The sequence below is a fragment of the Argiope bruennichi genome, chromosome X2 (genome assembly GCF_947563725.1).
Source record: "Argiope bruennichi chromosome X2, qqArgBrue1.1, whole genome shotgun sequence".
Classification (NCBI taxonomy): Eukaryota; Metazoa; Arthropoda; class Arachnida; order Araneae; family Araneidae; genus Argiope; species Argiope bruennichi.
This window is the reverse complement of record NC_079163.1, coordinates 28,792,087-28,816,134: the sequence shown is the minus strand read 5'-3', so window position 1 is coordinate 28,816,134 and position 24,048 is coordinate 28,792,087. Positions and strand designations below refer to the sequence as shown.

General features: G+C 27.4%; 1 protein-coding gene across 1 annotated transcript in view; it reads left to right on the top strand.

Moving 5' to 3' along the window:
• LOC129960114 (serine/threonine-protein kinase 3-like) overlaps positions 1–21,739 on the top strand; it is a 36,096-nt gene extending 14,357 nt beyond the window's left edge. Inside the window, exons 3-11 of the mRNA XM_056073246.1 lie at positions 326–406; positions 543–723; positions 1,141–1,203; positions 1,991–2,155; positions 2,674–2,840; positions 9,247–9,502; positions 9,599–9,815; positions 9,897–10,219; positions 13,182–21,739. Of these exons, the coding sequence (XP_055929221.1) occupies positions 326–406; positions 543–723; positions 1,141–1,203; positions 1,991–2,155; positions 2,674–2,840; positions 9,247–9,502; positions 9,599–9,815; positions 9,897–10,219; positions 13,182–13,340 (1,612 nt within the window). The 3' untranslated portion in view covers positions 13,341–21,739. The remainder of the gene's footprint in view (positions 1–325; positions 407–542; positions 724–1,140; positions 1,204–1,990; positions 2,156–2,673; positions 2,841–9,246; positions 9,503–9,598; positions 9,816–9,896; positions 10,220–13,181) is intronic.
• Positions 21,740–24,048: the final 2,309 nt, after the last annotated feature.

Here is a 24,048-nt window from a genome sequence, read left to right as displayed (position 1 = left end):
GTATCTAATAACTGCATGTTGTTAAGAATAAATTTTTAAACTGTTTTTGATATGGTTATATGAAGTTCCTATTGCTTTATTTTATTATTACCTAAATATCTTTTTTCATGAAATATATATGTAGGTTATTAGCTCATTTTTCTATAATATTTTTTTGTAGTATTTAATCAGGTAACAAAGAATTTTACTATTAATTTTAGTGCAAACTAATGTTGAAGTAGCCTTGAAATTTTTAATAGAAATTTGATATTTTTAAGCTTCCAGAATTTTTATAAATTTTTGTTTTTACGAAGTTTAAATGAACATACGCAATTTTTCTTTATAGTGAATTAAAAAAATTGAGTGAAGAAAGTTTGACTAGGCAGCCAGAAGAAGTATTTGACATCATTTGCAAATTAGGGGAAGGGTAAGTTTTTAGTTTTTGATTGTAATTATCTTATCTAGTTTTAAGTTGTAATGCATTTATGTTTGCATACAAATAATGTAATTTTTACTTTGAAATACTTAGAAATTCATTTTTTTTTCTCTTCTTTTTATGACAGGAGTTATGGCAGTGTCTATAAAGCTCTGCACAAAGAATCTGGTCAGGTGCTGGCCATTAAGCAAGTACCTGTGGATACTGATTTGCAAGAAATAATAAAAGAAATATCTATTATGCAACAATGTGACAGCTTATTTGTTGTAAAGTATTATGGCAGTTATTTCAAGGGAACAGACTTATGGGTAAATTTTTAGCTAGTTAATGTTTATGTAATATATGTGTTTACTGTACTCATATTATCTAATTGTAATGTTATTAATATGTGCAATTTAAAATCATTCATTAATAATATGAATAAAAATGAATTGTATTCAGTTGCTGGAATAATTATGGAATGGTTTTTGAATGATATTTTAAAATAAATAAATGAGCATTTTAAAATTCTTTAAATAATGATGAATGTAACATTATGTATTTAATGTATACAAATTGTGCTTAAGAATTGTAAACTTTGATGAAACCATTGAAGCAAAGTGTGAAAAAAAGTTTGACTTATTTATACTGCTTAATCACCTGTAATGTTTGAAATATTTTTCTTAATGAAATTGCTTACAATATTGAATAGTTTTTTTTTATTCAGTTTTAATGAACTTTTTTAGATTGTTATGGAATATTGTGGTGGAGGCTCTGTGTCAGACATCATGAGACTACGGAAGAAGACTGTATGTATTGTTATAATTTAGGAATGTATTTCAATTTTTTGTTTTGTTTTAAATTAGTTTTTGTCTATTTCACAATTGAAAAATTAAAATAGGTTCCAGATCAATAAAATCTTTTTGAAAGAAAATATGATTACTTTGATATAAAAAAAATACTATTAAAAAAATTCGAAATTGTGGTGATTAATTTTTCTCTTCTGATGTCTATTTGCTTTTGTTGGGCACGGATATCTAAGAGGAGTGTAAACATTGTGTTGTTGAGGGAATATATTTTAAATAGACAAAATCTCAAGATCCCATTGTCTATTTAGTGAGAGGAAATATCTAATGTCATTTTCAATATTCCATGAGATAACTTGTTCTGGTTTCTGTAAATTATTAAAAAAATCTTGCAATTGTATGCGTGGGTGGTAAAATAAGATTAGAGAGTGGAACTACCTGCAAAGTTATTGAAGTTCCTCATAAAATTACCACATTATAAAAGTGCGATTCTAATGCAATAACATCCAAACTTCAGTAAAAGAAATAGAGTGCTAACTGTTAACGACTAAACTATTATTTTTGATTATGTAATGAATTGGGTTTACAAGTTAATTGAGAACTGATTGAGTATATAGCTAAAAACGATTTATTCTCTTTATTTTAGAAACATTTTATTATATTCTTATTGGAAATTTTAATATCAATCATTATTCAGTGATTTAATTTTATAAATATTATCCTATCTGTAAAATATATTGTATCATTTTGTTTTTATTCACGGTGATATGTTTTGGGTTTGAATTTTTAGCTGACTGAAGATGAGATTGCTACTGTTCTGAATGACATTCTGAAAGGTCTTGAGTATTTGCATTATCGTCGAAAAATTCATCGGGATATCAAAGCAGGAAATATTTTGCTAAATAATGAAGGGCATGCGAAGTTGGCTGATTTTGGTGTTGCTGGACAGTTAACAGTCAGTATACTTTCACCTATTTTTCAAACATATTATCACTGCATCTCTTCTCTCTCCTTCAATTCAGAATTCTTATTTTGCATTGTTATTTATTCACTCTCAAATATTTTCGGAAAAAAAAGCCATCCTATCGAAAGCTAATGAAGTTTGTAATTAAGAGTTTGTTATTATTTTACTACCAAATGTATGATCTATATAGATATTCTAAATTATTGTTAATATAATTTTAAAATATTTGTAAGTTCTTGTTTTTTTAATTGTTTTTATTGTTTTAAAAATTTTGCATAATATATCTTGAATATATTATTTGGATTTGTTAGACTTAGTTGATTATGTTTAGATTTGAATGTCGGATGTGCAAGAGTATTTGTAGATTAATTTACTTATTTCTTGAGTGATATGCCATTTTTCGCTTTTCTCTAATTCTTTAAGTGATGTCATATTGTATCCAAAATGATATTTACATAATTTTAAAAAATCTGTTTTGAAGTTTCTATGATAACAAATTTTTTCAATAGGACACAATGGCAAAAAGAAATACAGTTATTGGTACACCTTACTGGATGGCACCAGAAGTCATTCAAGAAATAGGTTATGATTGTGTAGCTGATATTTGGAGCCTTGGTATCACAGCACTGGAAATAGCAGAAGGAAAGCCTCCGTATGGAGATATACATCCAATGAGGTGATGAATATATTGACATTCTGTGATGGTGTATGTTCATAGTTTATTAGAAAATCGGTCAATTTTTATATTCACTTTAAGGGAACTAGAACATTTATACCTTCAAAAAATTGATTTTTCAATTTTCGTCTAATAAAATTGGAGGCATTTCACTGATTACAAAAATAAATAACTTGCATAGGTTTGAACAGTCGAACGTTTATAAATTTACCTTTTACAATGAATCTAACATCAGTTCCTGTGATAGAAAGATAAAGCTTTTAGCCTTTTTCTTGAGACATTTCGATACGCATAGGACGCCTTCTAATCATTACAATCATATGAAATTTTATACAACTATATTTATAAACATTATGTATTTGTTAAACATTTAATTTTTTTCCTGCACAATAGTATTAATCTGTACAGACTATTTATCATGCAAATATTATATATTTTTTTATAGATATTCATTTTTTAAATTTTTTTATTATTATCATATTTAAGTGGAAATAAGTTCACTATATATATTAAACTTATGTTCATACATTATACTAATATTTAAATGATTTTACTCAGAATTATTTTTTCTGAGCCTACTGATTATTGGTTATGAAATTGAAAACTATTGCATCATAGCACATATTCGATTTGGTATTAAAAAACAAATATTTTTCTACTGTTTTATAATTAAAATAAATCATTCGTTCTATATGTCTTAAATTTTTTATCCGATATTAAATTTTTCTTACAAAAAATTGTTGTTTGTAATTTTCATTGTTGAGAACGTTCCGATTCTTTTAATAATTTTTTACATTTTCAGTGTACTTGGGAATTGTTAGCTAAATTCTTTTAACTCGTTTCCTTATAAAATATTTTAGTATCCATCTTTTTCTTTTTACCAGCTATTGATTGGGTTTAAATTCATGTTTGCTTTGTAGAATTAATGCTTAATAATCAGTATTGAACAAGAAATTTTATCCTTTTTATTTGAGATTTGTAAGCTATAAGAAATGCTTGAAATTGGGTTTGTATTTAAATAGTTTTCCCGAAAAGTTATATTTTCGTATAAAGAATGAGACAGTATATTGTTTGATTAAAAGAGTAACATTTAGAGAAGTCTAAATGTTACAGTTGTGTAAATCATTTAAGATTGAATAAAATGTAATGAAATGGTAGTGAAAGCAATAAATAATACAGTAGCTGCCATTTAAAATGTTCACTTTGTGCTTATGGATTTTGATAACATTAAGCAGTTGATAATAATTAATCGAAATTGTTAAAATAATCTATATATTTTAATTATATCAAGAGAAAAGAGAAAAAAGTAATTTAAGTATAGCTATAATTTTATTTCAAAAATAGAAATTTAAAAAAATTAGTAATTTTTTTCTTATTGACAATTACTTCGATATTCTAGAACGTTCCGTTTTCCATTTTCGTCGCGAAATAGCTGCATTCGATAGTTCAAGCATGTGCGTTCTTTCTACTGAGTTATATGCAAAGAGGAAATTCATTTTAAAATTGCTGACATATGTGACGGTTGTTTGATGAGATTTTAATATCTTCAAAATAGTCGACTATCCTGCCGCATGCGAGATATGCTCTGTTATCCGATTTCTCAGTGCGATGAATACCAAAGCTTGTGAGATTCGCAGATAAATTTGGGATGTTTACAGCCCAATGCGAGACACGATTCCATGATCAGAAAGTTGGTACAACACTTTATGAAAATTTCATCGATAACAGATAGGCGTTCATCTCTGATTAATGAGGATTTGATTGCAGTAGTTAATGCTATGATTTTAGAGAATAGACGTTTCATAATTACAATTTCTCTGGAAATTTCACTTTTTTGCATGTCATTTTTGAACGAGATTGTGTCTGAAAAACTGAAATTTCTGAAATTGTCTGTTCGGTATGCATTGTAACCTACAGTTGTAGTCATATGCGGCATTGGTAAGGACATCCAAGCACTCGAAATAGTCTGATTACGGCAGTTCATTATTTAATAAAGGTTAATTCCAAATGATTGTTTCCTTTTTTTTGTGTGTTGCTAAACGGAACTTACTTTCTGGATGACTCTCATATTTCTTAATGATTCTCTTATGAATTAACGTTATGTTTTTCTTACCCTTTTAAAATTTGCTAACTTATAATAATGTTAAAGTTGATGCTGCTGGGCTCTAAATTATGAAGGGCTTGACTCGTTTCTGCGTCCTTTGTAAGGTATCTTCAACACATTTGTTCCTGTCAGACTAATCAACATTTATCGCTTAGTATTCCTTACAAAAGGCTCATGATTTTCAGCATTTTGCTAAGAATCTGTGAAATTTTCAACCACACTGTAACATAGCATTGACTAGTTTTAGGTAAACTTTCATAACTGTTTGATCTTTAACTCTTTTTCTTTAATCCATTTTGCATTTGTAATTCAGTCGTAGGCAGTATTTGTTTCTGGCTGTCCAACAGACCTGGCAGCATAGGCTATCTGTTTATATCAATCCAAATCACTCTAGTTCAGACAAACGAATGTTGATCCCACCTCATAGGAAAAACGACTCCTAGATGTTTGCTTACTAGTGGTTAAGCAGTTTCATGAATGTCGGTCATTAAGCTGGTTGAAAATGAAGGATTGTTGAATTATATACTTCAAAACTGATATTATTAAGCGATGTAGTAATCACACTAAGCAAATATTTTTATGTAATTTGAATGTGTTGGTTCAGAAATAGAGAAATCTGATATGGTGTAAATGATAATATTAATCGAATTAATTTAATTTTGTATTCTTGGGTTTTCCGTATACGTTCATAAGTTTTTTTTTTTATAGTATTCATGGTTATTTGATTAGCATAACCTTAATTCATTCAAATGATGTTTTACTGAATAGATTTTAATTTCTGGATTGGAAAATAGAAAACCTATTTAACTTCTACTATAAAATCAAGTTGTTCTGTCTCTGGCTCTGTTTGAAAGCATGGTATTCTTATGCTTTTTCATTTTCCAAGTGATCAGAAGAATAAAGGTGTAAACTGAAGGAAATTGCGAATCGCAGAAAGCCACTTTTATTAATTAACCTTTTCAGTCTTGAGGTACACATATGTGTACTTGCAATTTTTTTCATTTTTCTTATCCGGTAAAGTTAAATTTTGACGAAATAATGCATACATTTCAACATTTATGAATGTAGCTTCCATTTTGCATCAATAAACAGCACTACAGTTCGATATTTTTTTCATATCCATCGCTATTAATTAGAGACATAACGAAAATGGCGTTCAACACAAAACACAGCAAATATAAGTACATTTTTTAATATTTGTTATTAAAATAAACGCTTGTATACATTTTTATAAAATACTAAGTTTCTGGTTAAAGTCATTACCAAATTGTATCTTGTTTCTATAATAGAATCGGTGAAAATACAAGTTTAACTAAGGTACATATATGTGTACCTCGGGTGTTTTCGTGCCCGTTTCCTGACTGCTTGCGATCCATTGCGCTGTTTATCTTTTGAGCTCTTGTTTTCAGATTGTAATTTCTTGTCTTTGAATATATTGTATATCTATTTTATAATAAATAATTCTCATGTTCTGTAATGTAATGAAGCATAAATTTAAAAATATTTATTTTTTGAATTTAGTAAGAAATTTAATTTTATACATGTCTTGTAGTCAGTAATTGATATTTCAAACCGACATCATGTATAGAATATACGTAATTTTAGAAGCTAATAATAATTTTTTTCACGTCAAATGGCTTTAACTCAAAAGGAGGTTATTGAGCTTTTAGGAAAAAGTGATTTTAGGGGAAGCAATAAAATTTCTCATGTATTGAAAATGATGAAACCCGGCAAATGGGATGAATGGGTCATATACAATAGTCAAATGTGCCTTGTCAAATAGAAAGATAATAAATCCGTGACTATTATCCACATGTATAGGTAATGAGTTAATTGGAATAGGCAGAAGACAGACAAAATAATTGAAACAAAAAGCTGATATAAAATAATCTGCTATTGTAAAAGCATATAATATGGGAGGCATTGATCATTATTTTGCATATTACTGGTATGCAGTAATTACAAAAAAGAACGACGCGAGCATTCACGTATTTTGTAGATTTAGTTGTTATCAATTGCTTGATATACTATAAAATGGTGGCATAGCGACAAGTTGAGCTGTCAGGAATGAACGGTCCCTGTTGAAATATGGGAATTCTCATCATCAGCAAAAAAGGAAACCAAGAACAAGTAACAAATCATCATTCAGTGAAAACAAATTAATAGAAGGGTCATCAAATGATGGAAATGCAACTACAAGACTATTGGAGATTTCATTACCACCATCTGGTGAAAATACCTCTAAAAGAGGAAGAAAAATTGTCCCTTCCCAATTAAAAAGAAATAAGACTAGATATATCAAGCCATCGACAACATTACATGGACGATAAGTATGTATCAAAATGCAGGTATCTAGGAGAAGAGTCAAGTACTCAAAATGCAGTATCTACTTACGTAATATTTTTTTTAAATGAAATTTCATTCAAAACAAGGTTTAATAGATTATAAATATAATAAATTTTGCATTTTTTTCCATTTATAAGGCTTTAGTATAAGAAAAGTATAGCTATTAAGTAACCAGGAAAATTAAATAATTTTCTTTTGTCGAAGATGCTTTAACTTGCTTAAGTCCTGAGGTACACACACGTATGTGTACCTTAAAATTATGGGACTTAAAATTGTTTGATCAGCAAATATTTTTTTCCACAAACTATTGAAATATAATAAAGGTAAAAGATCTTGAAATCGAATTTTTAAACCAGCTTGAAAAAAAGTCAGGACTGAAAAGGTTAATACTGAAATTTAATCTGAAGAGATAAAAAAAAAGTGTAAAAGACATGGAAACTTTAAAGATAGTAGAGTACTGAGTAATACTCTGTTATATGTAATGATATTTTAAAATATAATTTAAACTTAATTAATTTTCTAATTTTTCGCTCAATTCAGCGCATGTTAACTTCATTCTAAAATATTCTCTTATTTCCTGATCCCATTCCACTTTTTCTATTTAATTAAAGCAACAGAAAGCCCTGTAAAAGTGCTTTCATCAGCGATTCCCACGCTGCGAGTGAAGGGATAAAAAATTCCTGGCCTAAGCGAATTCCTCTAAAAGATCCCTATGATTCCCTTGCCTGTGGCCGACACGTGTATTAAATCCCTATTACAGTATATATTGACAGGGATAAAATTTTCATTAGCTTTACCTCATTTCGTTTTGTATCGTTCTGTGTTGTGCTCGTCGCTTCTGCTTGTTCATAAATCATACCTCCCGGGACGGAAATAAAACGAAGTTAAAAATTCAAAGTGTCATTTCTGTCTTCGGCCACGACTCTGCTTCAAATATATATATATATATATATATATATATAATACTGAATAATAAGACTTTGAATTATTAAGTTTGCTTTATTGCATCCCGGGAGGCACGTAATATGTACAAGCAGAAGCGACGAGCACAACACAGAACAACAAAAACGAAATGAGGAAAAGCTGATGAAAATTTTATCCCTGTGAAAATTTTCCGTGATATTTTAATAGGGATTTCCATCACGTGCCAATCACAAGTAAGGGAATCCTAGGGATATTTTAAAAGAATGTGCTTAGCTGGACGTATTTTATCCTTTCACTCGGGGTGTGGGAACTGCTGAATGAAGCATTTTCACAGAGCTTTTGTTGCATTAATTAAATAGAAGAAGTGGAATGGGATCAGGAAATAAGAGAATATTTTAGAATGATTTTAATCTGAACGAATTTAAGACAAAACTTTGGAAATTAATTAAGTTTAAATTAGATTTTAAATATCATTATATATATATATATATATATATATATATATATATATATATATATATATATATATATATATAGAGAGAGAGAGAGAGAGAGAGAGAGAGAGAGAGCAATCCTGAAAGAAAGGCAGAAAGTAAGAAAAAGTTCATGAGAATATCTTTTGTGCTTATATTGTTTTAGAATGGAATTTTGGAAAGAAAGCAGTTTTGGTTTCAGCATATATTCGTGTCATTTGTGAGAAAATGAAAAATCTATGCAACTTCAGAAGTTAAAATAAGCCACAAGGTTGAGTAATAAAAAATTATTATTTTGAGAATGTGAATAAATTGAAATTATTTATATATAAGATATACGAGAAAGAGTTTCGGTTTTATTTTTTAAACGATTGTACGTAACTCTTAATTGTTAAAGTAAATGAGAAGTGATGGTTTTCTGTTTACTTTTTGGTTAGTTTTGGGTTTTATTTTTTAACAAAGGTAAATTTATAATTAAAATATTTTTATATCAAGTTGCTATGTAATCATTTTAATAGCATAATATGTCATAACACTGAACATACGTATTTTCTTATAGGGCTATATTTATGATTCCTGCCAAACCACCCCCATCATTTCGTCAACCTGATCTTTGGTCTACAGAATTTATTGATTTTGTTTCAAGGTGCTTAGTTAAAAATCCTGATGAAAGAGCTACTGCAACAGAGTTATTGCAACATGAGTTCATTAAAAATGCCAAACCTGTGACAATCCTGCAACAAATGATAGCTGAAGCTAAAGAAATCCAAGAAAGTGAAACTTACCATAGAGACAGATTGAATAACCTAGATTTTGTAAGATCCAATCTTGTTAGGCTTGTCTTAAAAATTGTCTTTGTTAATAACTGTTGTCTACAATTGATATATAATTTTTAAATTTTTTTTTCATAGGATGATGATGAAGTGGATTCGCATACAATGGTAGAATTTTTAGCAGATTCTGGTACATTAGTTCCAAGCAATAGTGATTCTGGTGAAAATAACACATTGATTGCTCATAGTGACTCAAATACTCTTGTTGCTTGTGTCAATAGTGATATTGAGTCAGATCTTGGAACATTAGTTATTAACAGTGACAAAGAAGACGAAGAGGATTCTACAATGAAAAGTATATATTTTTAAATAGGAAAATGATTTCTTTTATGTGGAAATAATGTAAATTACACCATAACATTTATTATCCTTATAGGACATGATACTGCCCCTGGTGAGAAAAAAGAAAACTACCGTCCCTACTTCCTAGATCATTTTGATCAAAAAGAGAAGGAGCACAGAAATGAGCTTTGTTCGAATAATATCACTAATCCTGTGCCTCATTCAGGAACACCTCATCCAAATCATTTTGTCCAAAATGATAACTTATCAAGTAAAAATTGCCAAACTCCAAAAGAGAAAAGATTTTCTAACCAGCTTCAAAAACAACTCAATCAGATAAGCAGTGTTGGACCATCTGCAGCCTTGCATGAACCATCTAAATTCCAGCGTTCTTTTAATGATGGAGACTTTGATTTTGTGAGTATTATTGTGCATGATATAAAAATGAATGAACATAATATCAGTAATTACTAACCCAGTTTTAAAAAAAACGTTTCTTTCTTTTTTTTTGTTGTATCCATACTTATATAAAATTCATTATATTTTTGAAATCAAGTTGTATTGCATTGTAGAAATTCAAGTAATATTTCAAATATTAAAAATATCTTGAATTCAGTGGGACAGGGGGTGTTTTTGAAAAGACATTTTCTCAGAGAAATTTTTTATTTTCTGATTAGAATTGAAAGATAAAGGCTAGTAATATGACAAATGAATTGTGCCTAAAAGTTAAAAAAAATTTGAAGTTAATTTGAACATTTATGTACAAGAATTGAATAGTTAATTATTATATAATTTAATAGTTTAATTATTATATAATTAAAAAATGAATGCTTATGCAAAAGGAATTATTATTTCAATTTAATAGCTGCTTATATTCCATCCTACAGTTTATAAATAACTGTATATTGTGTAACAATATATATATATATATATATATATATATATATATATATATATATATATATATATATATGATTTTTCTTTTCAAAAATTTTCCCTAAGTGGCAAAAAGAGGGAACATTTCCATCCAAAGACAAGATTTTTTTTTTTTTTTTTTTTTTTTTTTGAATACATATAACTTTCCAATTCAAAGTTGAGAAGTGCAAACTTTCTGAGCCAAATAAATGATCTAGGAAATTTTGATAAATTTAAGATAAATGTTAATTCCTCTTTGTTTTGCCTATATCTTGTAAAACTCATTGAATGTCGTGAAATAAATACTTTTAAAACTAAGTTTTTATTTTCAGTAAATCTAGTTTTGTTGTCTACCAGATTTTCTTTATTAAAATTAATGAATTGCTTGCATTTGTTGAAATTCTTTATTTTATGATCAATTTCTGGTTACAAGTTTTTGTGTAAAAATTGATCTACTTATAAAGTTTTACACAATGTTTTGAGACACTTTGTGTGTGTGTGGTGATTTCTAATTATCTATGCTGTAAAAGTAATCTTCAAATCACTGAATTTTGGCTTCACTGTAATCTCAGAATTGTGCAATCTTATTTCCTCACAGTGTTCAAAACACTGTCTACAGATTCTTTTCTAAAACTTTATAATTTCTGCTCTTTCACTTGCTCTCTTCTTTCTGCCTTTGTAGTTGATACACTACGCATTACATGCCTTTGACAAAGAAATCTTGATGGAAGTTAAACTTTTCCCTGGAAATCGTAAAGAATTAGAATTGTTAAAAATTCCATTCTTGTTTCTTTAAAGAATGTTAAATTTGTGCAACTTAGTTTTGCAGATGAGTGACCAAAAAGAAGACAAATTCAGAATTAAACTTCAATTTTCAAAATCCCTCCCCCATGGATGGGTATGGTTTATACATGGGGACAAAAGACGGAACACGTATGTTCACAGCAGAACACAAGAGAAAAGTGTGGGAAAATTTTCCTTTAGTGCATGTACTAAGAGATTCTTATAGCAATTTCTTTTTGACGATTTGGGAAAGAGAATCATAGGTGTCTTTAGAAATTATGCCATGGGCATTAGGAATTTTTATCCTTTTGCTTCTAGTGTGAGGATCTTTTAGAGTGCATGTTAGTAGTAATTAAATGAAGTGAGATTTTGATCAGGAAATAAGAGAAAATTTGAGAATAAAGTAATATAAGCTAATTTAGGATAAAAATTAAGCAATTAAAATATAAATTATTTAAGATATATCATTACATATATATGTAACATAGTTTTGCAGGTCTGTGGCACTCCACAGGGGTATATGATATGTATACAGTGAGAAGCAATATAACGTGCCTATCTACGTTGAGACCCAAGAAAAGTGTGAAAATTTTTTCCTTGGTGCTTATACTAGGTCATTCTTATAGGGATTTCTTAACATATGTAGATTTAGGGTAGGGAATCTTGGGTATCTTTCTAAGGAATGAGGGATTTTTATTTCTTCCCTTGGAGTATGAGATAGTGTGTTAGTTATTTCATAGAGCACATGTAAGCAATAATTAAAGTGGGATTTGAATCAGGAAGTAAGAAGAAATTCTTTAATAAAGTAATGGGTTAATTTAAGATAAAGAGAAATATGAAATTAATTAAAATTTGTTATATTAAGAGATATCATTACATATGTATATAAAATTTTCATTTTGGCTAGAAAAATATTTGTTATGAGAAATGTAGCTGCTCCTTATGCATTTGTTTTAGTTTGTGACATTCTTATATTCTTATCATGTTAACTGAGTATGGTTGTGAAGGCATTTCTCTTCATTCTTTTGAAGAGTAAATAAAACCACACAGCTGTCAATATCCACCAGGGTTGAGCAGTAAATCATTTCTTTTGTATGTAAAGGGCTGCTGAAGCCAAGATTTATTTTAAGCTCACCATACAATACAGGGATAATTCTCTGCTTCTCAAAACTGCATTATTGGAGTGATACTTTTCCAAAGAACAAGGATGTACAAGGCATGATAAATCGGTGAACAATCGACCAACTCAAATTCCTTCTCATTCTAGGGAATTTAGAAGCGTGTACACCTTTGCATTAAATGAGTCATAGAGGCAGGATCCTATGTTGATTTTTTCTTTTTTGACCCATTGTTCGAAAATCATAAGCAGATATTTTTGACTCACCCTCATAAAACTTGAGTTGTACAAATCTGGAAATTTATTATCGCATTTCTGATTTAGTAGTCATAGTAATTTAAATACGTCTTTATCTAATTGCTATCTAATTGTTAATACCACAAAAACATGGGAAGCTCTGTTAGATAAAATTAGTATGATCAATAGTGAAAATAAGTCATGTGTTCTTATTATTAAGTAATCGATGATGCTTTGGAACGTTTTTGTTTGCTTTTTAATTAACAATCTGTTGATAATTTTCATTGTTAAGTAACTTTGAAATTTTTAACTATAATTATTTTGCAGCTGAAATTTCTGAGTTATGATGAACTTAGTCAGCGCATGGCAAGTTTAGATTCTGAAATGGAGAGAGAAATAGAAGAGTTAAGACGTCGGTATCAAGCTAAAAGGCAACCAATCTTAGATGCCATGGATGCCAAGAAAAAAAGACAACAAAATTTTTGAGTTTCTTGTTGGTATTTTGAAATGACAGAAACATTTGAGTCTTTTGAGTGTGGCATGCTTGATTAGATGACCTTGCTTTGTGATGGGATTGTGATATTATAGGCCTGCCATTGGATTTTGAGTCATTGAAAAAGCTGTTGGTGAAAATCTCCTAATATCGGATACTGCCAATCAGGCAGAAGAATCTTATTTAAATGTGGAAATCTAAATGCATTACTACCTTTCTTTATGTTTGGCTTTGTAGATTTTAACCCAGGACAACAGCAGTTTCAAACTGTTTTTAAAGATAATTGCTGTTAACTAAATATGTGTAAAAAACTGAATTCATAAGGAAACTTATTCAGCAGGTCCCATTTTGTGTATAATATATGTTGATGTATCTTGTACAAAACTAAAAAATAATGAAACGGTGCTTGTCACTAGTCAATTAATAAAAGCTCTATTGCTGTAGTTCCTATAGGAACCAAGTGCCAGCTAATGATTGATTGATGAAGAGCATTTCATCTGTTGTTCCTGAAGTAAAGAAAGAAACTTATTCTTATGTTTTTTTTTTTTTTTTTTTGTTTATTTGTTTGTTCTTCCTTAAATTTGTATTTGGGAGATAGTTTGAAAATGCAATTCGCGCACAAAAGAAATATTGTTAGAAATGTATCAAAGGTAACTAATTTGTCATTAAATATGCTTTGATTGAAAACATTTTAACTTTTTAGTAGTAAGCCACAATGAAATGAGCTTGATTGGTCTCTAGTCATAACCAAATTATTGTCATATCTTGACATTTTGTGGATTCTTAAGGCATGTTAACTAAAAGGCATAAATGTATGTTAACTCTTGACTATTGCCTATACTGTCATTTCAAACTAAATGAAATCAATTAAAAGAATTATATTACTTTTTTTTAACTTTGTGAAGCATGTTGATGATATGAATCATGCAATGGAGTTTTCTTTGAAACATTTTCAATGATACTATTTTGTGTAAATTTAGTAATCATACTGTAATTATTTAAATATTGAACTTGCAATAAGACAAAGCAATATTTTCAAAGATGATATTGTGTAAACATTTTTTTTTTTATTTGTATGATTGTGTTGATTACTCAAAAATGTAATGTTGTAACTAGTCAAAAATGTTGGAAATGCAAGAATTATATTAAGTGATTAATGATTTATGTTTTCAAAAAGAGATAGCATTCTGATGATTATAAAGTATCCATCTGCATGATTAGTTTCTCTTAAAAGAGGTGTTTTTACTAAATTTGTATTGCTAGATACTTTTATAATATAATAACTTGAATGCATTTTCAAAATATGAAGTATATAATTATGCATTTAAATTTTGTAGAATAGTTTGTAAATATTAAAAAATCGTATTTCAAAAGACTTTCCTCAAAATTATTTGTTGCTAAAAAACTGCTTATATTAATATGGAGTAAAATGGGTTTATACACATGTATAAAAAGACCAAACAAATGTTTCATAAAATTTCTCATTATTGTTTAAATATACTGTATTTTAGCGATACCTTTCCCAAGCTGCACTTTACATACTATCATTGATTTAGTCCCTAATCATATGATTTACGAAAAGTGTCTCTGAAATAATGGTACTGTATGTGCTTGGAAAAAAAACTATTCTGTAATATCAAATAGTTGTAATTTACTTGCGTTTTTTAGAACAAAATCCAGCTATTAATGGAAGTTGATTTATAATTGTTTGGTATGTAATTTTAATTTTTTTCAAGCAGTTGTAATAAATTATTTCAGTAACGATTTTTAGGCAGTGTTATTTGTCATTAAGCCGGCAGTATGAGAAAAATTGGAATTCATTATGAATTACAATATAATCTAAACATTCATTCTGTGATTTATTTTTAAATGAAAAATGACAAGTGCAATGCCCATTTTTCTCCATTGAAAATTTTATGATCATGCTGATGTTACCAATTTAAGCTTCTGTTGAAATTCGCTCAAGTTTGCTTGTGCAAGTTTGAAATTTTATGTAATAAACCTTTTTTTAATAGAAGTGACTTTGTAATGTTACTATGTTTCCAATTTAAAATAATTTTCCTGTTTGAAAATCAAAGTGAAATGAATCGATAATAAGAGATGAAAATGAAGGCTTTAGATCTCAATTATGGAAATTTTATCATAAATGTAGATTCTGTTTTTGTCTTTTTTTTTTTTTTTTCGCATTATTTACGGTTTTGTAGCTTAAATTCTGTCAACACATCAGTGCCTTGAAACTCTGTATCATAATTTTTATTGTAATCTTTTGTGTTGATTTGCTTGAAGAGAGCTTTTAGTAAAATGAATTTTGTTGTGTTTTTTAAAAATAATAGCTATTGGTGATTTTCTTTTATTAAGCTGAATCAAGCATTCAAAATATGTTAATGATTTTAAATATTGGTTATTATTTTGAAGTTTTTATTCACGATTCTGCGATGTGTACATTGATGTTACTTGGTATTCATCATCAGTTTTTATTTGTCCAATAGTATCACAAGCTGATAACGTCACTTGAAGGGGAAAAAATCAGTTAGGTTTTGTCTTGCAATCTATTCAGTATGAAAGAAAGTATTTACTGTTATTTAATTTCAAAATTTTTACGTATTATTTCGATTTGATATGTATTAATGATACTTTCATTTATGAAGGTGGGATTTGTGTTTATTTTCATTTTTGACTGGACGTTTCGTTTCCTGTCACAGAAGATATATAATGTCAACTTCTGTAATGGGCAAAGCCTTTTAAATGCAAATAAATGATGTTAGAGTAATACTTAGTCATTTAAATTTAGTTAAATACGTCAGCATATGAAAAAAAAAAATAAATGTGTGTTCAGCTAGTTTGGTTTGTGCGTACAGACCTTTTGAACACAAACTTTGAGCAGGTTAAAATTGCTAGCATTTATTTTTATTCCATGTGACTGTTCAAGCATCTGAAAATTTGATCCACTTTAAAAAAAAAATCAAACATAAAATGTACCCAAGTGATAAATCATTTAAATATACTTCTTAAAATAAAATAAAAAAATGTAATTTCTTTTTTAAAAAAATAGTTTTTATTTTTTGGAAGAATTTTCTTGTTATTAAATTTATTCAAGCCATGCCTAGTTGAAGTAGATATATCTGTAAGGAAGTTTGCAAGCATTAAGAAACTGCAGTGCTTGCATGAAACTTATTTTTCTTTATTTTCCATCTTTCTGATTTAACCCTTCAGTACGGATTTTTTTTGAAATGCATCCCTTTTTCTATGTAAGCGAGAACAATATGTTCCAAGTAAGATGGTTTTTTTACCTGTGTGATTTCTAAACCTGATGCTGTAATAGTCATATAAATAAAAACCATCGCTTTTATGTATAAAATTTAATTACTCTTAATTATTATGAAATCTTGTTAAAATTTTATAGTACATAATTAATATTTATTGCAAACATATGTGTAATGCCTCCTAATAGTTAAAAAATAGTGAACACACATATGTACATAATTCTTTTCAGGAAGCATTGACTCTTGGTTTAAAAAAATTGTCTCTGCCATATTGGTGATCGAATTGAAAAGTGCACATTTCGCTTGTTTTGCAACAAATACATTACATTGTGATTCAGAGTAATTTTCATTTCAGTAGTAATTTTAAAATGTGAGCAGGACATATATTTACTATTAGTAGTCAAAATGTTAATTTCTTTTACTCATTGCATATAAATTTCTGTTGCATGATTCTTTTTACATAATTTTGCATTTGGAAACAAAATTATTATCTTTTTAAACAGAATTTTAAGGAAATTGCAGAAAAGGAGACGATTTTGATGGGTTTTATTATCCCCTCCTCCCTTCTGAAAGTAATGATGTCTGGTGATAATATCGTTAGTCAAGAATTTCATTATGTATGTATCTTCCTAGTCATGAAATGTATGTATGCCATAAAAATTTCCTTTGTCACTGGATAAATTTGATTTGTATTCATTTCTCTCACTTTTATCCCCTTCTTTAAAATTGATTTCATCTGTATGAAATGGATTAATTAACCAACTCCAATATCTTTTGCACTTTTTGAAACTATTTATTTTGTGAATTGCCATTTCACTTAATGATTTCAAATCTGTGGGTGATATAACATGAAAAACTTTTCTTTCAAAAATATTGAAATGTGTGTGGGCTTCTAATTTGACTATTCTTCAAAATGTTGATTTAATTAATATCAATTATTTTATTGAAAGGGTTTTAAGAGATTGCTTATTGTTGTTTTTATAGCTCGCGATTACCGGGACAAAACCACTTCAACTTTTAATTAAATCACCCAAAAACTAATCGCATGTAATAAATCTATAAAATTTATGTCCATTTTTAAAGTATGGTCTTAAGATGTTGCTGGGTACAGTTTCCTTACCCCTTTATTAATATTTGATTAATTTTGAAATATTGTTATTTTAAGAAACCTGTTTGCAGTTTTGACAGAGTTATGTTAAAAATGATGAAGGAATTTTATATGAATAATGAGATTGAAAATGAATTGCTATGAGAAATGCTTCATTAAAATAATACATTGTCATTGATACGTAATTAAAATATTTCATTGTTCTATCAAAAAATTGTGTTCATTAGAAAAACCTAATTTAGGGAATTTAATAAATCAATAATAAGTACATTGAAAAAAATCTGTTATGTTTAAATTATGTATAATGTTGTTTTCATGAAATAAAGCAGAACGTCTCAATTTTTTATGTGTAATATAAATAATTGAGTTGTGAGAATTTATTTTATAATTTGAATTGTTTCTGTGATTTTACAGGATATTACTTTTTCCCATGTGGGTATAATATCGAAGGCTATTATATTTTTTGAAAATTTAATTTCATCTTGCTGCTTTATATTAAAAATTAAAACACTTTCTTGAAACAAGTCTCCAGATTATTATTATTATCATTTTGTTAACTTGAACATTGGTAGAATATTCATTTAATGGTATACTGTTTAATTTACTTCATATGTGATATTGAGTTAGTTTTTAAAGTGTGCTAAAAATTTTAGATATGAAAGTGGTGCTACTATTCTTAATAGAATATGAAATATTAGAATATTTTCTACTAAATATAGCTACTAGATCTCTTTTAATAATCATTTTGTTTTTTTACTCTTTATCATGAAGTTTTAAAAGTTTTCATCCAGTATAATTTTAAAATATTTCAGATTTGAAAAAGTTGCTGATACTCAAAATGTGTTGTTGAAAATTTGAAATGAACTTGTAATTCTATACTTAGACTTAACATGATAATCTATTATTCTAAATAATTATGCATTTTCCCTGGTATATTTTTTTCAAGCCATATTTTCAATTATATTTTTGAAATTATGAAAGCAAATTTAATATTAGGATTTTTAGTTTCATCCGAAACTATTAAATGTTTTTTCTTTCTTTCATTAATTTCTATAGAACTAAAATACATTACTCTGAATTATAATGTTTTTGTAAAGTAGTGACATTAATTTTTAACAGTTTTATTTTTTATGCTTTCTGCTTAAAACAGATATAATTTACTGTGTCTAAGGTTGATTGATTTGAATTTTGATACTAATTTGTTGCTTGATCTGTTTCATTTACGTGTTTTCATCTTTAAAGGTTTTTGCAATATCAAGAAATTTGTAATTTTTTAGATTGTAACGTTATGTAAATTGATTTCTGTCTTTGCCAAAGTTTTTAATTATTTGATTGGGGCATCTTTTATTAAGCTGAGTGCTTTAATTAGTCATCTTTTTCAGTCAGTGCCTTCACCTTCTCATTGTGGAATTATTTAAATGCCACTTATAAAAAAAAAATAGATGCTAAAAAAATCCTCAAGACAACAGTAGTGAGTTTCCTTTTATGAAAAGTTCTTCAAGTCAATTTGTGAAAGTTTAACTAAGAATATAAGAATTGTAAGTTATAATTTAACAAGCTCTAAGCATCAATCTTTAGAGTTAAAAAGCTTTTACTATTTTCATTCAAGTATGCATGAAGTATATGTATATGTCATTGTTTGCCAAGATTTTATTCTATATTATTTAATTATGTATTATTACTAATTATTTGTTGATTTAATGCTTGACAATTCTTCAGTTCCATTGAAATTTTAATTGTTCAATTCCATTAAAATTTAAATGAACTTTATTTACTTCTCAATTTTTTCTTTATGTATGATTTGTGGAATATATTTTATTCTTAAATTTCCTCTTTTTTGTTTTACTTAAAGACGTATAATTAGGAATTTATCCTGCAATATAACACAACACTGTTTATAAGTAATTTTAGAAAAAATAAATTGTGTGCCTTTTTGTTAATGTCAGGTTTGAAATGCCTTTCAGTGTCTGGATATTTGGTTTTGCAAACAAGTATTCAAATATACTTGCAGTATTTTTCTATAATGCTCTGCATATTGGAAGTTATTGCATTTCTCCATTTTGTGAAATTGTCTAAATTAAGATAACTGGTTAAGGAAACATATCATGAATCATGCTTAGAATCGCCGACAAATTTTGTTATTTTTTCAAGTTTATTATTGATATTCATTTTTACGGTGGTTTTTGTTGTTGTTGACCTCGTTTTTTCTAATGCTCATCCTTGTAACTGATATTTTATTTTAAAACGGTCTTAAATGTATTTTGATATTTTTTCATTCTCTCTTTTTTTTCTTGCATTTCTTGAGCATTTATTTATTCATGTTTTTGTTTTTTGTTGTATTTCAATTCAAAACAGGTAGGAAAGTCTGATTTTTAATTATAAAAGTTAATTCTTTTAATATGCACCGTATATTTTCACCTAAAAATTATAGATCTGTTTACAATTAATCTGGCATGACAGAGAACACTTATGTATTTGTGATAAAAACAAATTATTGCCTGTATATGGTGATTCCGGAGCTGCATAAGTAAAGCTATGTACAGACATATACGTGGATGATAAAATTGGTAAAAGTAAAGCCATTTTCTATGAATCTATTTTTATAGATTTTTCTGGAGTTTATTGTATTCAGTATCAGGAATGATGGAAATGTGCATGAATAGTTAGTCAATCAGATAATCTCATGTAGTATAGTTTATTAAGATAGAAAAAAATGTAAATTCTTTCATAAGGTACTAACATAATTTTATTTCATTATTAGTAAAAGTATTCTATAGAGAAGGGGAGAATTGATTGATTATAAAATTTAAAGTTAAGTTAGTGATATCTAATACTCATATTGTTTATTGATGATTTAAATTTTTTTTTAAAAAAATCTTAGTGAATATTTTTAATTAAGAGCTTTGAGATATAATGTTTTGTAAAAATGAGCTGTGAGGTAGAAGTGTAGTTTTTTAAGAAGTAAAAAAGAGAAAAATTTGTAAAAATGTATTTCTTATGTCTTGTAAGAATTTGCATGCATAAAGCAATAATTGGAACTTTTGTAGTTGTAAGAAGTTAAAAAGATTAAATGTTTTTATTTTTACACAGATAATTTTATAATGTACTAATACCAACGATTATAAATTTCAAATTAGTAAATCTAGAATAAAGATGAATAATATAATGTGAAATGTGAGTGACAATTTCTTGGATTCTTTACTCTTGTATAAGTAAATGGTCACATTGTTTTCTCAAATCATGTGTAATAGATGTTTTCCAGTGTTGAACTTTTATTTGTTTTGCACACATTGAGATAAGCATATATTATTTGTAAATAAGACAGCATCATTACAAAAGATTAAATCACTATTATATATTATTTTAACATGTTTTATTTATTTATGTTGTATTTAAGTTTATTTGAAAGAATTTATTTTACAATTAAGAATTTTGCATGTGTCGCTTACGTGTTAGAAAAGTTTTTCATTATGCAAATTTTGATTTTAGATATGTCTGCACAATTTCTCATTTATGGAGAATTTTTTTTTATTTTTCAGTTCACAAAACAGATGTTATTCTTGATTTTCTTAATATGAAATAATACCACAAGATAATCATTGTATTAATATTAATAATCTGCTTAAAGTATCTTAATTAGTAAAATATTTTATAGTGTTTTATTTTGAATTTATTGTTATATTTTTTGGTTACAAATTACTTTGTTTTTCACCCATAATTCTGATAAAATATAATTGTACTTTTAGTCTGCTTGAGTTCCAAAATTATAAATAATTAAATATCCAAATTGATTTTTTAGTGCAATAATTTCAAAAATCATCTATGTCTCTTGTTTTGAATCTAAGTTTTCAGACATTTTGTTTATATATGTTTCTGTTCTTTTTACCTACATCAAAGCTGTTCCAACTATGAAATGTATTCATGTAAACAAAAGCACGGCAATCATGTTAGAATGGAATAAAATTTATCCTTCTAGCACAATGTACATATTGTAGATTTTTTTTTAAATTCATTTGCAGGAATAAACTGAATAATTTTATTGATATAAAAAAATTCACTGTTAGTTTTTGTCTACTTGAAATGTCTAATTATTTCTTTTATAAATATTTTCTAAATGGCTTCTAAAGAAAGTATGTTTGGACCAAGATAGATGCTGATGTGTTTTATTTAAACACTTTTAAATGAAACTTTATTCATTTAATCTTTTGTAGTAAGTATACTATCAAAACTAATTTTTGACACTAAATTTCAATACAGTGTTTATTAATTTTTTTAAAACATATTCTTGAGACTGTTTTAGTATTGCATACAAGGCAAAAATTTTAAATTTTTATTGCTTTTTTTAAATGGCTAAAATTTAAGGAAATATAGATATGAAAATATCCATTGTACATTGAAACACAATACATTGAAAAATGATCTAAATAACACAAAAATTTATTTATTGCATGTTATTGAATCTAATGTATATTATTTGAAATACAATCTATGCTTATTTATAAAAGCAGCAGCCTCATTAGAAAGCTGATGGAAAAAACATGTAGATTATGTTTAATACATATGTGAAGACTTAAGGTATTTTATATCTTTGCTGCTTTTGAGAAACTTATTTTATAAAGAAATTGTAGTTTTAGAAAGAATATCACTGACGTTAAATATAGAGAACTTATTTGAAGGATCAATTCATAAATTTATTTTTAAGCCAGAAATCGCACTAATTATGGTAATTACTATGTTATATAATTTTGCATTGATGTCTTTTATTTGTATCTACCATGGAATTATAGTGAAAGCACATGAAACTACCGATTTTCTAAATACAATGTTCATTGCTCTGTGAACTTGCATGATGCACTTTGAGCACAAAAGTTTTATATTTTCATTATATACCAATAAATTTTTGAAGTTGCTTGAATAATTATTGCTTTAAGATTTAGATGAGTTAAGAGGCCCTAAAAGCAACTGAACAAATTTATGAAGGAAATAATTTCTTACATTTTTCAGGATAATTCAGCTTTTACAGATGCAATTATATTGAATTTTTGGAAAAAGAATGGGCATTTCACCTTGTTAATTAAAAAACTTAATTGTTCAATTTAAATTTTTTGAATGAATTAATTATATGACACTATTTTATAAAATGTTACTAGGATCTCAGTATAAAGTACAGCTACTCGAAAATGTGTCATTTTCATAAATGTTGGATATGAGAATCAAATTCGATTTTATAAATTTTATTCTAAAATTGTGGCCTGCTGACTGCTTTATAATTTAAGTTTTTTTTTAAATGAGAGTTTCACTAAAAAAAGATACAACGTTTATATGCAGGTTGATGGGTAAAACCCTTTAAATTCAAAACGAGGTCTCGTATAGGCAGGGAAGTAAGGTTATTATACTGAATTTATTGAAACAAGTTGCTGTGCGACCAGTGGCGAAATAAGGAAGTTCCAAAAAATAAAGGAGATCGGCCAAAAAAAAAATCAAACTAGAAAAATGTACGCCATACCATAATAAATAAACAATAAAAAAAATCATGGAGTTATCTATAAAACAAGCGAAGATATTTCCGATTAAAAGTATGAACTTTCCGTGACGTCAGGATACAGATCACTCTATGAAATTTTCCAGTGTTTTTATGAAGGTATAAGACATTCTTCTAATTGGATTTTTTGGCCGACTTTTTATTATTTTTTTTAAAGTTATTTTTTCTAACTTTCTTATTTCGCCGCTAGGGACGTGGTAACCTGTCCCAATAAATTCAGCATAGTCACTATGCCATAGATACACGCTTTTTCCCTGAACTATACAAGACGACATTTTGAATTTGAAGCGATTTTGTAAATCACCTTGTATTCATTTCATCATGGTTAAACACAAATATGATTTTACCTCGGATATAAAAGAAAGGATTTGTGACTTATTTAAAAAGTATATATCATAAAATAAGTTTTCTTGAATTATTCAGCTACTAAACGAAGTTTTTTGTGTTTTTTAAATGCAAAACCCAAGGTTTTTTTTTTTTTTTTTTTTTTTTTTTTTTTAGTTTGAGCATTTATAATAAACCTGACTTAAGCTTTCAAGGACAGCCATTTTACTTCTTTTTGTTTAATACTGGGGGAAATTTTTGGAAAATGAACAAATACTATGCTTACTATTATTTTCCCTGCAAAAGTATCACTTAGCATTTTTAGAAAACAATTTATATTTGCTCTTCTTCGTTTATTATTATTTAATTACAAAACCAGGCAGTTGCCTATCGGAGATAAGTAGCCCTCCTGGTATAAAATGACTTTTTCGCTCTTAGTATTATCAGTAGCTTCGCAAGTGTAA